Source organism: Malaclemys terrapin, chromosome 1 (genome assembly GCF_027887155.1).
Source record: "Malaclemys terrapin pileata isolate rMalTer1 chromosome 1, rMalTer1.hap1, whole genome shotgun sequence".
Taxonomy (NCBI): domain Eukaryota; kingdom Metazoa; phylum Chordata; order Testudines; family Emydidae; genus Malaclemys; species Malaclemys terrapin.
This window is the reverse complement of record NC_071505.1, coordinates 297,660,856-297,676,466: the sequence shown is the minus strand read 5'-3', so window position 1 is coordinate 297,676,466 and position 15,611 is coordinate 297,660,856. Positions and strand designations below refer to the sequence as shown.

The 15,611-nt window shown below is 47.2% G+C and overlaps 1 protein-coding gene across 2 annotated transcripts in view; it reads left to right on the top strand.

The window, feature by feature from the left end:
- ATP7B (ATPase copper transporting beta) overlaps nucleotides 1-15,611 on the top strand; it is a 92,543-nt gene that overhangs the window by 41,832 nt on the left and 35,100 nt on the right. For both annotated transcript variants that reach the window (XM_054015203.1, XM_054015202.1), the window contains exon 2: nucleotides 14,123-15,359. In XM_054015203.1, the coding sequence (XP_053871178.1) occupies nucleotides 14,171-15,359 (1,189 nt within the window). In that variant the 5' untranslated portion in view covers nucleotides 14,123-14,170. The remainder of the gene's footprint in view (nucleotides 1-14,122; nucleotides 15,360-15,611) is intronic.

Genomic DNA, 15,611 nt, shown 5'->3' with positions numbered 1-15,611 from the left:
AGAGCTGGGCTCCTGGCAAGCATCCACCACCCTCCAGCTGCTCAGCTCTGAAGGCAGCGCCACCGCCAGCAGCAGCGCAGAAGTAAGAGTAGCAGTACTGCAACACTAAACTGGGAGGAGTGATAGATACGCTGGAGGGTAGGGATAGGACACAGAGGCAGGGCCGGCTTTAGGCCGATTCAGCCGATTCGGCTGAATTGGGCCCCGCGCCAAGAGGGCCCCGCGCTGCAGCTATTCACCCCGCCCACTTCCCCCTCCTCCCCTGCCCTGCACGCCCCGCCCCCTCCCCTGCTTCCCGCGAATCAGAGATTCGCGGGAAGTCTGAGACTAAGCAGCAGGGGCGGGCCGGCCGGCAGCATGAGGTAAGCTGGGGTGGGGGCGGGAGAAGGGCTCCGGGGAGGCGCGGCCCGTTCCCGCAGGCCCCAGCACGGCCCCCGTGGCCCGGCTCCGGCCCGGTCCCCGCGGCTCGGGCCCCCCCATCCCCCCCCGCGGCGCGGCTCGGGGCCCCCCCTGCGGCGCGGCTCGGCTCGGGCCCCCCCTGCGGCGCGGCTGGGCTCGGGGCCCCCCCGGCCCCCACGGCGGCGCAGCTCGGCTCGGGGCCCCCTGCGGCGCGGCGCGGCTGGGCTCGGGGCCCCCTGGCCCCCCTGCGGCGCAGCTCGGGTCGGGGCCCCCCCCCGGCGGCGCGGCTCGGCTCGGGGCCCCCCCGGCCCCCCCCCGGCGGCGCGGCTCGGCTCGGGGCCCCCCCGGCAGCGCGGCTGGGCTCGGGGCCTCTCCGGCGGCGCGGCGCGGCTGGGCTCGGGGCCCCCCGGCCCCCCGGCAGCGCGGCTGGGCTCGGGGCCCCCCCGGCCCCCCGGCGGCTCGGCTCGGGGCCCCCCCGGCCCCCCCACAGCTCGGCTCGGGTCCCCCCCGGCCCCCCTGCGGCTCGGCTCGGGCCCCCCCCGGCGGCGCGGCTCGGCTCGGGGCCCCCCCCCGGCGGCGCGGCTCGGCTCAGGTCCTGGGGGCGGGGCTTGCAGCAAGCCCCGCCCCCAGGAATCGGGCCCCGCTCTTGCTAAAGCTGGCCCTGCACAGAGGGACCTAGACAAATTAGAGGATTGGGCCAAAAGAAATCTGATGAGGTTCAACAAGGACAAGTGCAGAGTCCTGCACTTAGGACAGAGGAATCCCATGCACTGCTACAGACTAGGGACCAAATGGCTAGGCAGCAGTTCTGCAGAAAAGGACCTAGGGGTTACAGTGGAGGAGAATCTGGATATGAGTCAACAGTGTGCCCTTGTTGCCAAGAAGGCTAACAACATTTTGGGCAGTATAAGTAGGGGCATTGCCAGCAGATCGAGGAAGGTGATCATTCCCTTCTATTCGACACTGGTGAGGCCACATCTGGAGTACTGTGTCCAGTTTTGGGCCCCACACTACAAGAAGGATGTGGAAAAATTGGAAAGAGTCCAGCGGAGGGCAACAAAAATGATTAGAGGGCTGGAGCACATGACTTATGAGGAGAGGCTGAGGGAACTGAGATTGTTTAGTCTGCAGAAGAGAAGAATGAGGGGGAATTTGATAGTTGTTTTCAACTACCTGAAAGGGGGTTACAAAGAGGATGGATCTAGACTGTTCTCAGTGGTACCAGATGACAGAACAAGGAGTAATGGTCTCAAGTTGCAGTGGAGGAGGTTTAGGCTGGATATTAGGGAAAACTTTTTCACTAGGAGGATGGTGAAGCACTGGAATGGGTTACCTAGGGTGGTGGTGGAATCTCCATCCTTAGAGGTTTTTAAGGTCAGGCTTGACAAAGCCCTGGCTGGGATGATTTAGTTGGGGATTAGTCCTGCTTTGAGCAGGGGGTTGGACTAGATGACCTCTTGAGGTCCCTTCCAACCCTGATATTCTATGATTCTATGAACCCCGCCCCCACAATAACCTTACGACACTCCTCCCCACACAACAACTCCTTTTTGGGTCAGGACTCCTAAAATTATAAATTCTGAAATTTCAGATTTAAATAGCTGAAATCATGAAATTTACCATTTAAAAAATCCTATAACTGTGAAATTGACCAAAATGGACTGTGAGTTTGGTAGGGCCCTATCCATGTTGCAGTGAGATCTGCTAAGGGGGTTGATACTGGTGCATTTTCTGCTTTCTTGTGAATCTCTGCCTCCTGCCAGCTCACAGGAACAGAGCCGGCAAGGGGAATAGAAGACACCACTTGTCTTGTCAGTGCATCTGACATCCCAGTGGCCTCTGTCTCCTGGTTTTGCTGCTGATAGGTCACCATGCTTCCCAGTTAGGTTATAAAGGTGTTTTGTTGTCGTTTGTTTTACAGTAAATGTGCAGCCAAACCATCACCTGAATCTTTCTATCCAAACCCCGCTCTTTTGCCCACCCAGGGGTGGCTTTTATTCGCTGTACTGACTACTTAGGCTGGCACGCTCTTCCATACACCCCAACCTATTGTTAGTAGTTGTTATATGCATTGCGATAGGGCCTGGAGGCCCCAATATAGGACCCATTGTGCTGGGAGCTGTTCTCGCTCCTAATAAGAGACCATTCCTGCCAGAGCAGTTTACAATCTAAGCTAAGACAAGACTCAACAAACTGGTGTAACAAATAATGGTGGGAACAGGAAACGGTGGTGCAGCTTCTCTTCACTGTGCTAGCTGTCTGGGCTGGAACTCAACTCTTTGCTAGTTCTCAGCCTGAGGAACTGGGGTATGGCCTTCTCTACCAATGGGGTTCAGTCTTCCTCACAATGCTTTGGACCTAGAAAAGTTGGTGCTTCATGAGGTGGGATAGGGGGAAGGGATGGCCTTATGGTTAAGGCACTGGACTGTGCCTCACAAATTGGAAGAGCGGTAAATAATGAAGAGGACAAGTCACTCATATAGAGCAATCTGGATTGCTTGGCAAGCTGGGCGCAAGCAAACAATACACATTTTAATATAACTAAATGTAAATATATACATCTAGGAAGAAAGAAGTACGCTGTACTGACAGGATGGGGGAATCTATCCTGGGAAGCAGTGACTCTGAAAAAGATTTGGGGGTTGTGGTGACTAATTAGCTGAACATGAGCTCCCAGAGCGATGCTGTAGCCAAAGGGCTAATGCGATCCTGGGATGTATAAACAAGGGAATAGTTTATTTTCCTTTTGTAGTCGGTACTGGTACAAACTATAGAGCAGCACCTGTTCACCATCAGAGGCCATTAAAGTTTCCCAGGCACTTCTTTGGCATTTTTAAGCTTCTGTGACCTTTTCAAAGATAGTCCCTTTGAGTTTTTTTTCCGTTATGTCACACAGCCTGGTAGATATCCTCATTTTGTGTGTAATTGTTAAATAATATTCAGAAACCACATTTTAAGGCCGTGGGATACTAACAAACAAACATATTTCTGTCTTATTAAATTTTTACCTTTTTATATTAGCAGCCTACTGCTTTCCTTTGACACGTAGAAACAGGCAAACCAGATTTTTCATAAAACTACTGAACGAAAACTAAAAATCCTAGCTAAATACTTTAAATTAAATAGAAATACCAGAAAGGATTCATATCCACAAACCACCAACCGGCTTTTAACCAGTATGGGAGCCAGAACAGGGAAACCCAGCCCCCACCTTGAGTGACATCTTGAGCATAGTGAAGTCAGTGGCCAAACTCCCATTGACTCACTAGGATTAGCATTTTATCCCTTGTTTATAAACAATGAGGCAGCATTTTTTGTAACACAACCTTGAACTGCATCTGGTACGTTTAGAAAAACTTTGGCTAGAGCTAGTCAAAAAATGGGAAGTGGGGTTTTGTGAAAACTGGGGTGAACAGATTTAAATCAAGGCAATTTAAATGAGCAATTTTAATCATGGTTTAGATCAGCAGTTTTAATCCTGATTTAACTCACACAATGGAAAGCCTCCATTTTTAAATAATCAGTTTTAATCAACTTTTCCATTTGTATTTCAGGTGCATTCTCATTGGTTGATATAACCATTAAACATGTTGATTTACAACTAAACAGAACCTTTGTATTAGAAAAAACACACCCCTGACTGACATAAGTTTCACCAACAAAAGCGCCGGTGTGGACAGCATTATGTCATAGCTACCACAGCTCATTCAGGGTGGTTCAGGGATGCTGGAACGGAGGGACCAAGGGGCCATGGCCCTCCCACTTTCTGAAAGTGGATGAGCCTGACCCATCCAGTCCACTTTTTGCCCAGGGCCCAGCCCCCTGCCCCTCCTCTTCCCCCCCGAGGCCTCGCCCCCAGCCAGGCCGGAAGCTGGAGCCTGGCCCAGGGAGCCTAGGCAGCTGTGGGGAGCCATGGCTCCTCCACTTGTCTGGGGTGAGGGGGCCCGAGATTAGCCTCTGGCCCATGTCCCCACCCCTGGGTCCCCCACCCAGAGCAGATGGAGGGTTCTCAGCTCCCCACAGTTAACTCACGTAATCAACTCAAAAAAATTAATCATGATTAAAAAATTGATTAATCGCAGTTTTAATCACACTTTTTAAACAACAGAATACCAATTGAAATTTATTAAATAGTTTGGATGTTTTTCTACATTTTCATATATATTGTATTCTGTGTTGTAATTGAAATAAAAGTGCATATTTTTGTATATTTTTGATTATAAATATTTGCACTGTAAAAATGATAAACAAAAGAAATAGTATTTTTCAATTCACCTCATACAAGTACTGTAGTGCAATCTTTGTCGTGAAAGCGCAATTTACATATGTAGGGTTGTTTGTTTTGTTTTTGAGTGCAGTTATATAAATTTTTTTTTTTAATTTTAGAGCCTACAAGTCCACTCAGTCCTACTTCTTGTTCAGTCAACCACTCAGACAAACAAGTTTGTTTACATTTACAGGAGGTAATGCTGCCCACTTCTTATTTACAGTGTCACCGGAAAGTGAGAACAGGCATTTGCATGGCCCTTTTGTAACTGGTGTTGCAAGGCATTTACATGCCAGATATGCTAAACATTTGTATGCCTCTTCATGCTTCAGCCATCATTCCAGAGGACATGCTTCCATGCTGATGACGCTCGTTAAAAAAATGCATTAATTAAATTTGTGACACAATTCTCTACCAAGGAGTTCAATGTCCCCTGCTCTTTTTTACCCGCATTCTGCAATATATTTCATGTTATAGCAGTCTCGGATGATGACCCAGCACATGTTGTTCATTTTAAGAACACTTTCACTGCAGATTTCACAAAACACAAAGAAGGTACCAATGTGAGATTTCTAAAGATAGCTACAGCACTCAACGCAAGGTTTAAGAAGCTGAAGTGCCTTCCAAAATCTGAGAGGGCCGACATGTGGAGCATGCTTTCAGAATCTTAAAAGAGCAACACTCTGATGCGGAAACTACAGAACCCAAACCACCAAAAAAGAAAATCAACTTTCTGCTGGTGGCATCTGACTCAGATAATGAAAATGAACATGCGTTGGTCCACACTGCTTTAGATTTTTATCAAGCAGAACCCGACATCAACATGGACACATGTCCCCTGGAATGGTGGTTGAAGCATGAAGGGACATATGAATCTTTAGCGCATCTGGCACATAAATATCTTGCAACGCTGGCTACAACAGTGCCATGAGAATGCCTATTCTCACTTTCAGGTGACATTGCAAATAAGAAGCGGGCGGCGTTATCTTCTGCAAATTTAAACAAACTTGTTTGTCTGAGCGACTGGCTGAACAAGTAGTAGGACTGAGTGGACTTGTAGGCTTTACAATTTTACATCGTTTTATTTTTGAATGCAGATTTTTTGGTACATAATTTTACATTTGTAAGTTCAACTTTCATGATAAAGAGATTGCTCTACAGCAGTGGTTCTCAAACTAGGGCTGCTGCTTGTTCAGGGAAAGCCCCTGGGGGCTGGGCTGGTTTGTTTACCTGCCGTGTCTGCAGATTCGGCCGATCGCGGCTCCCACTGGCTGTGGTTCACCGCTCCAGGCCAATGGGGGCTGCAGGAAGGGCAGCCAGCACGTCCCTCGGCACGTGCCGCTTCCTGCAGCCCCCATTAGCCTAGAGCGGCAAACCGCCACCAGTGGTAGACCTGCAGACGTGGCAAGTAAACAAACTGGCCCGCCCACGAGGGGCTTTCCCTGAACAAGTGGCGGCCCTAGTTTGAGAACCACTGCTCTACAGTACTTGTATTAGGTGAATTGAAAAATACTACTACTTTTGTTTTTTTTATAGTGCAAATACTTGTAATAAAAAAAATATGAAGTGAGCACTGTACACTTTGTATTCTGTGTTGTAATTGAAATCAATGTATTTGAAAATGTAGAAAACATCCAAAAATATTTAAATAAATGGTATTCTATTATTGTTTAATAGTACGATTAATCGCACGATTAATTTTTTTAATCAGTTGACAACCCTAGTTTAAACCTTAAGATATTTTGTATTTAAATTCAGATTTTATTTTAAACAGGTTTATTTTTAAAAAGAAAAACATAATTTATATAACAAAATAAAAATACACTTTTAAGGTTTTTCGAGAAAATAATAGGTTTTTGTCCCCTTTGTGTAAAAATATTTTTTAAAAGCTTGAAATAAACTGAATACGAGTTCGCAGTGCAACGTGGACAAAAGAGCTATTGCAATCCTTGGAAATATAAACAAGGGAATCCCAAGTAGGAATAGAGAGGTTATGTTACCTCTGTATTTTGCACTGGTGCCACTGCTGCTGGAATAGTGGGCTAGTTCAGGTGTCAACCATTCAAGAAATATGTTGATAAACTGCAGAGGGTTCATAGAAGAGCCATGAAGAGAATTATTAAAGGATTAAAAACATGCCTTATAGTGATAGACACAAGGATCTCAATCTATTTAGTTTAACAAAGAGAAGCTTAAGGGTGTCTTGATTACAATCTGTAACATGGGTGGCTGGTATCGAAGGCAGGGGGAGGCTGTGCCTCCCCAAACAGCCTTACGTGGTCCCGCCCATGCTTCACCCCCAGACCAGGCCCCTTACTACCCTGCGGGCTGTACTATGCGGGGCTCTTCCCCCGGGCCCTAGGCTGGGAAGCTAATGGGGGTCGGCCTGCACTCTGGGGCTGGGGGAGGGAGGCCATGCCACCTGCAGGGCTGGGGAGGGCCATGATGCTCACCCAGGGCTGGGGGTGGGGGCGCCTCCCTCTCGCCACCCCTCACCCGCCCAGCTCTCCGGGGCTGGAGGCACTTGGACATCCTGGGAGTATGTGGGAGGGGTGGTGGGCTGGCTATCATGCCGGGAGGAGGGGGGGTCTCTGGGCTCCGGCAGGAGGGGTGGGGCCTTTGGCAGAGGGGTGGTCTAGGCTAGGGGATAGCCTCCTGGGGTTCACCCGCCGCCCATGATCTGTAAGTACCTATATGAAGAACAAATAATGTTCTTAATGGGACCTTCAATCCAGCAGACGAAGATATAACTAGATCCGATAGCCAAAAGTTGAAGCTAGATAAATTCAGACTGGAAATAAGGCATAAGTTTTAACAGTGAAGGAGCACGAGAACAATTTGCCAAAAGCAGTGGTACATTCTCCATCCCTAGGTATTTTCTAAAAGATTATGTTCTGCTTTAAACAGGAATTAGTTCAGGGCAGTTTTATTAGGGTTACCATATTTTAAGCCTCCAAAAGGAGGACACTCCACGCGCCCCCGCCCCAGCCCCGCCCCCAACTCCGCCCTTTCCCCAAAGTCCCCGCCCCCTCCCCTGCTTCCCTCGAATATCTGATTCGCGGGAAGCCTGAAGCAGGTAAGGTGGGTGTGGGGGGAGGAGACGCGGCCCAGTCTGGCCCCCGCCCCGGCATCTCCAGCCTGGGTCAGCCCGCCCAGCACTGTTGGCCCCCGGCCAAGCACCCGCGGCCCGCCCAGCACCGCCGGCCCCCGGGCCCCCGGCCGAGCACCCCTGGCCGAGCCCCGCCGACCACCGGCCCGGCTCCCGAGCCCCCAGCCCGGCCGACTGCTGGCTTCTGAGCCCCCGGCCCGGCCGACCGCCAGCCCCCGAGCCGCCGGCCCCCGAACTCCGGCCCGGCCGGCCCCAAGCCCCCGAGCCCCCGAGCCCCCGGCCCGGCCCCGCCGGCTCCCGAGCCCCCGCCCCCGAGCCTCCGGCCCGGCACTGCCAACCTCCGGCCGCCGGCCCCCGAGCCCCAGCCCGGCCGACTGCCGGCTTCCGAGCCCCCGGCCCGGCCGACCACTGGCCCCCGAGCCCCCGGCCCGGCTGACCGCCGGCCCCCATGTCCTGATTTTCCCGGACATGTCCGGCTTTTTGGGATTTCCCCCCGGACAGGGATTTGGAGCCCAAAAAGCCGGACATGTCCGGGAAAATCCGGACATATGGTAACCCTAGTTTTATGGCCTGTGTTATACAGGAAGTCAGAGTAGATCACAGTGGTTCCTTCTGCCCTTATAATTTATGAATTCATAAAAAATGTGTGGGTTGTGAGTGTATGGTGGGTTTTTTTTTTGTTTTTTTTTTCACGTATTGATATCTTTCCTTTGCTCCTTTTCCCTTTTTTCTTGTTTTCTTCAGTGGCAAAATGAAAAAGGGGAAGGAGAAAAAAGATAATGTGTAAAAATCTGAAGTTTTAAAAAAAATATTGCATAGAATATTTTTAATTAGAAAAAAATACTTTTTTATAAAAAATTTTTTTGGGATCAGTACTAACTCTTACAGATATTGGGATAGCTTCATATTTAAGTTAAGAATTCAAGTAATGGACAAGCTTAGCAGCTTTCTGTTACTGATGACTAGGGCCCTAACTAATTCACGGCTGTGAAAAACACTGACCTCACCAATAAGAATGTGGCACCAACCGGATCAACCTTTTTCCCGCCCATCAGTGACCCTTACAGCTGGTACGGGTGCAGCAATGACTGGGCACTGCTAGCCTTGAACTCCCCCTGTCCCACTTGCTGCTTCTGGGCCACCCCATCCCCGCAACTCCCAGACACTCTGGAGCCAGAGCTCCCCGATGCTGCTGCCCCTCAGCTCCTCTCTCCCCCTACAGCCACTAGGGGCTGGGGAGGTTGCAGGAATGTGACTGGCAAAACCCAGGAATTTTAACGTCCCAGGAAGACTTACAGATTTCCTGGGACAGCTACCCTAAAACAAACAAAAACAAAACAAAACAAAAAAAGAGGGGGGGATAATCCCAGGAAGACCAGGACGGGTGGCAGGGACGGTTCTAGGCACCAGCAAAGCAAGCAGGTGCTTGGGGTAGCCCATTTGCAGGGGCAGCCGGCAGGGATCCAGCCTGGGAGCTGAGAACCAACAGGGGGCCCTGGGAGTTGTAGTTCCTTGGTTAGCTCCCTGCCTATAGAGCCAGCCCAGGAGCAGGGAAAGAACTACATTTCCCAGCATTCCCTTGGCTGCTATCAATAGGAAAGGGAGGGGGAGGGAGTATGGTAGCTGAAACCTCATGCTGCAGCTTGCTGTGAATGAAGAGCTCACTGCTTGAGTGGGGTGGCGCTGTGAACGGGGAACAAGTGTGCCCAAGGAGTAGAAGGCTTTGGCCCAGATATCCCCTTCAGAAGACATCCTTAGCCTGGATTAGGGATACTGGTGTGACCTCACCTTGCAGCCCCCAAAGAAAGAATTGGGTGGACTAAATGGACCTCTCTCTATCTGAAGCCTAGCAAGGGAGGTATGTGGATCCCACTAGAATTTAAAATGAAAATTAAGGGAGGGGAGGCTCTACTGGACCTGGGCAGCTTTAGATACAGTACCAGGCACGTAGGAGGATTTCCACTTCTGAGCCATGGAAGCAGAAATTGACTTTTCCTTTCCAGATTTAGCTAATATTCAGAAAGGGAATCTAGCACCTGCCTTCCAGATCTGAACACCTCAAAATTCAGGAGTGCTCAAGCTCAATTTGGGCAGCTGTTACTTCATTTCTCACAAATCAAATATACTGATCCACTGTAACTTGCTGTAGAAAAAGTAGGATAAAATTGAGCAAGAAATGCTTCCCAGTGGTTATTAGGACTGGAATTGCTATTTTCAACAGCCATTGCCTTTTTTTTTTTTTTTTTTTTTTTTTTTAGTTTTATTTGTTTAAAAGGATATTGCATTGGCAAATTCCCCATAGAAACAAAGAGCGGAACAAAAGAAAAATAAAGGCACCTCAGCTTTTCCTTATTTATGTAGGACAGTCTTATAATATGTATCCAGATATCCTTCAATCACACAAGCTGAAAATTGTTCCACTTTACTGCAGTTCTGTAACCATATGGGAACCAATCCTGTCTGTAGTCTGTGCACATCTAAAATTCCTGCTGAATGACCCGCCCTGGGAGCAAGTTACCAGTGACCCAGGGCTGGGGTGGAAGGAGGGTGCAGGTGGAGGGGGCAGAGCCCAGGGCTGGGGTGGCATGGGGTGTGGGGGAGGGGGCAGAGCCCAGGGCTGGGGTGGCATGGGGTGTGGGGGAAGGAGGAGAGCCCAGGGCTGGGGCGGCAGGGGGTGCAGGTGTGGGGGGGGAGAGCCCAGGGCTGGGACAGCAGGGGGGTGCAGGTGGGGGGGGGGAGAGCCCAGGGCTGAGGCGGCAAGGGGTGCAGGGGGGAGCCCAGGGCTGGGGTGGGGGCAGCCCAAATTTTTTTTTGCTTGGGGTGGCAAAAAATCTAGAGCTGGCCCTGAGGGGTGGTAACCTAGTCATGGTTCTTACCTGTTTCCTGCAAATTGTTCACACCCAGCCTGCTTTTTCATATGACTCCTATAAACTGGAGCAAAGCTCTGGAAGATTGTGTCTCCCAGCCCTTTGTCTGTTGTACACCTTTTGCTCAAAGGATGTAGAACATACACACTCTGTAGTATGTAAGTAACTGGAACATGATTTTCTCATAAGAATATTTAAATATACAAAGTGGGCTTTATACCTCTGTCACTAAGACTTTCTTGTTAGATGGGTGAGTGGGAATCCTCCTTAATGCCCATCTGCCTCACTTTATTTTTTATTCTATCACATCTTTGTAAAGAGAATAAAATCCTTGATCCCTGAAGCAAATGTTACATATTTTTGTAACCTTTCAACAAGACTCATCAAAATGAAAATATGGGCATGTTTGATCCTGTATCTTAAGGACAGTACTGTACATAAGAGAGACTTATTTAACTTTCAGAAGGGATTGTTTTCCTTCTGTCATGTCACATGCCTATATTTTTAGCTAACAGCTGGAGGGGGGGGAACACAGTCATTTAAATATAGCTTCTATTCTGAATTACTTTTTTGAAATGGGATTGGCAGCTACATACATGCCTGTGAACCTCCAATCACTTCCAGTTGCCCCTGGAAAGGATAGAATGGAAGTCTGAACTAAAACAGGATTTTTGTTGCGGAGAAAGGGAATGAGGATGGGGGTTGGGAAAATGAATTCTGTGTGTTAAACTTTTACCATTTTGGGCCTGACCCAGGCATCTGGATTCCCAAGTTATCTGCCCATGAGGCAAAATTACATGAATGGATTTGAAGTTCTGCTTCAGATGAACAAGGCACCCACTTATGTAAATAACTGGCTTAATTCTAATGTGAATGTTGTGATATTAAGGAAGGATATTAAGGACCAATCTTATTTAATCTTTTTATTACTGACTTTGGCACAAAAAGTGGGAGTGTACTAATAAAGTTTGTGGATGACACAAAGTTGAAGGACCGTGATATCATACAAGAAGATCTGGATGACCTTGTAAACTGGAGTAATAGTAATAGGATGAAATTTAATAGTGAAAAGTGCAAGGTCATGCATTTAGGGATTAATAACAAGAATTTTAGTTATAAGCTCGGGACTCATCAGTTGGAAGTAACAGAGGAGGAGAAGGACCTCGGAGTATTGGTTGATCACAGGTTGACTATGAGCAGCCAATGTGATATGACCACGAAAAAAGCTGATGAGGTCTTGGGATGCATCAGGCGAGGTATTTCCAGTAGAGATAAGGAGGTGTTAGTACCGTTATACAAGGCGCTGGTGAGGCCTCATCTGGAATACTGTGTGCAGCTTTGGTCTCCCATGTTTAAGAAGGATGAATTCAAACTGGAACAGGTACAGAGAAGGGCTACTAGGATGATCTGAGGAATGGAAAACCTGTCTTATGAAAGGAGACTCAAAGGGCTTGGCTTGTTTAGCCTAGCTAAAAGAAGGCTGAGGGGAGATATGATTGCTCTCCATAAATATATCAGAGGGATAAATACCAGGGAGGGAGAGGAATTATTTAAGCTTAGTACCAATGTGGACATAAAAACAAATGGATATAAACTGGCCATCAGGAAGTTTAGACTTGAAATTAGATGAAGGTTTCTAACCATCAGAGAAGTGAAGTTCTGAAACAGCCTTCCAAGGGGAGCAGTGGGGGCAAAAGACATATCTGGCTTCAAAACTAAGCTTGATAAGTTTATGGAGGGGATGGTATGATGGAATAGCCTAATTTTGGCAATTAATTGATCTTGGACTATTAGCAGTAAATATGCCCAATGGCCTGTGATGGGATGTTAGATGGGGTGGGATCTGAGTTACTACAGAAAATTCTTTCCTGGGTGTCTGGCTGGTGAGTCTTGCCCACATGCTCAGGGTTTAGCTGATCACCATATTTGGGGTCAGGAAGGAATTTTCCTCCAGGGCAGATTGGCAGAGGCCCTGAGGGTTTTTCGCCTTCCTCTGCAGCGTGGGGCACGGGTCACTTGCTGGAGGATTCTCTGCACCTTGAAGTCTTTAAACCATGATTTGAGGACTTCAGTAGCTCAGACATAGGTTAGGGGTTTATTACAGGAGTGGGTGGGTGAGATTCTGTGGCCTGCGTTGTGCAGGAGGTCAGACTAGACGATCATAATGGTTCCTTCTGACCTTAAAGTCTATGACTCTATGATTTCTCCTGTGTAATAGAAACACAGGAATTGCCATACTGGTGCAGACCCAACATCCATCTAGTCCAGTAGCCTGTCTCTGACAGTGGCCAGTGCCAAATGCTTCAGAGGAAGGTGTAAGATCCCTGCATTAGGCAGATAGTCTGTCCCCTCACATTAGGTCTCATCATCCTGATTTCTATTAGAGATTATCTTAAACCCTGAAGCATGAGATTTAATCTCTTCTACAAAAAATGTGTTACTAATTTTGATCATTCTGGATGTTCTTGATATCCCTATAAATGTCTAATCCCTTGTTGAACCATGCAAGTTCTTAGCTTCAAAAATTTCCTGTGGCAGTGAGTTCCACACTCTAATTATGCATTGTGTGAAAAAGTATTTTCTTTTGTCAGGTTTGAATTTGAATTGAAGGCACCAAGCTACAGAACTATAGCACTAAAGGCCACCCAGTCAGACTATGGCACTGAATTGTACACATTTTTAATTTTAGTTACAACATCCTGAAAATTAATCCTGGATCAAACCAGTGGGCTGCCTAATCTAATATCCTATCTCTCATAATGGTCAGTACCAGATGCTTCAGAGGGAGGTGCAAAAAACCAAGTGGATAACTTGGAATAATCTGCACTAGGTGGAAATTTCTTCCTTACCCCTATCAGATTACGATTTATCTGAAGCATGAATTTGTATCCCTTCTGTGAAACAAAGAGGGTTGGTTTTTGTTTTGTTTTTTATCCTACTAATTAGAAGGACATTTGAGCCTGTACTGTTCTTCAGATATCATGTGGTTGGGCTTTTCTCCTCTACTCCTGTTCCAGACTCTAGAAGGAATTTTTCAAACTGTTTCTTGTGTTTCTTCAGTCTTGGTGAGCACTAGGGGTATGGCTGATTGAGACTCTCATAGGTTCAGAGGTCAAGTGATTCTTCAAAACATCCCTTTCTTGTTAATCATTGTGTGTGTGTGAAATAATACTGCAAGGAACAGAGCTGTAGTTTAGTGAAAGCATATGTTCAGTGGCCCTGGAGAGCTTTTATTTTAAATAAACATGCTAAGGGCTCATAGTTAACTTCACTTTTGCATCTGCTGAATATTTGAAAAATCTGTGCTAGATGCTCAGCCCCTCCTTAAATTATTGATAGCATTTGATGTTTTAATTAACATTGCTATACATTTTCCTGGCATCAGTTAACTTAGCAGCACTTCCACCTGTGTAGAATGTTGCTGGTTTAGAACTCAGAAGTTACATCTAATTTATTTTGTTTATTTTTCTTGCACTTCAGGCTTTGTCTAAGTCTAGCTCCCCTGCTAGTTGTGTATGGGAACCAGTCATGAAGCAGAATTTTGCCTTTGACAACATCGGCTACGAGGGGAGCGCTGAAAATGTGCCCTCTCTGCTTCCTCAAACAAGCACCGTCACAGTCAGTATTTTGGGTATGACTTGCCAGTCTTGTGTGCAGTCGATAGAGGGCAGAATTTCTAAGGTGAAGGGCATTGTGGGCATCAAGATCTCCCTTGAGCAGAGCAATGCTGTAATAAAATATATACAGTCAGAAATAGGTCTCCAAGAGATTTGCCAGGAAATTGGAGAAATGGGCTTTGATGCCAACATTGCAGAAGGAAGAACTACAGCATCATCTGTAAGATCGACGTCCTTGGGAGAAGCACTAATGAAGCTGCGGGTAGAAGGTATGACATGCCAATCTTGTGTCAACATCATCGAAGGAAAGATTGGAAAACTACATGGCGTGCTGAGAATCAAAGTCTCCCTCAGTAACCAAGAAGCAGTCATTGCTTACCAGCCTTACATCATTCAACCTGAAGACCTCAAAAACCACATAGATAACCTGGGATATGAAAGCACGATTAAGAGCAAGCTAGCCCCATTAAAGCTTGGTATGATTGATCTAGAACGCTTGCAGACTACAAGCACAAAGAAAACTCCAGCCAGCCTGAACAATAGCAATGTGGAGCCAGTGGTGGGCAAAATGAATAGTACAACAACTATGACACTGGGAGTAGAAGGGATGCACTGCAAGTCTTGTGTCAAAAACATCGAAGGAAATATATCAGGTCTTCCAGGCGTACACAGTATTAAAGTGTCATTGGAACATAAAAATGCTGTTGTGCAATTTAACCCAAATGTAATTACCCCAGTATCTTTGCAACAAGCCATTGAGGCCCTTCCACCTGGTAACTTTAAAGTATCCCTCCCTAATGGAGTGGAAGCAAATAACGGAGAGCTTTTATCAAAGGCAGCGTTTTCATCACCTCAGTTTCATAGCACGTCCTCTGGGGATCAGCTGACAAGCACATCTGTACTTAGTATTGATGGAATGACCTGTGGATCCTGTGTACAGTCCATAGAAGGCACAATGTCCCAAAGGAAAGGGGTACAACATATATCAGTTTCGTTAGCTGAAAGGACTGGAACCATACACTACAATTCAGCTGTAACTAATTCAGAAGAGCTAAGAGGTGCTATAGAAGACATGGGATTTGATGCTTCCATTCTCACAGGTACTTATGTTTTCTATAATTAAGCTAGGAGAAAGTAAAAAAAAAAATTACTTTTAAAATTGATAGATGGGTTGTGTGTGTGTGTGTGTGTGTATTTGGTTTTTTGTTTGTTTTGTTTTTAAGGCTAGAAGTGACCATTATTATCTGGCCTGCCTTGTATAATACAGGCCATAGAATTTCAACCTGAAAAATTATTTATTTCCACATTCAAGTGAGTGTGTTATTGGGCAAAAGAGTTGTTTTAAGCTACGG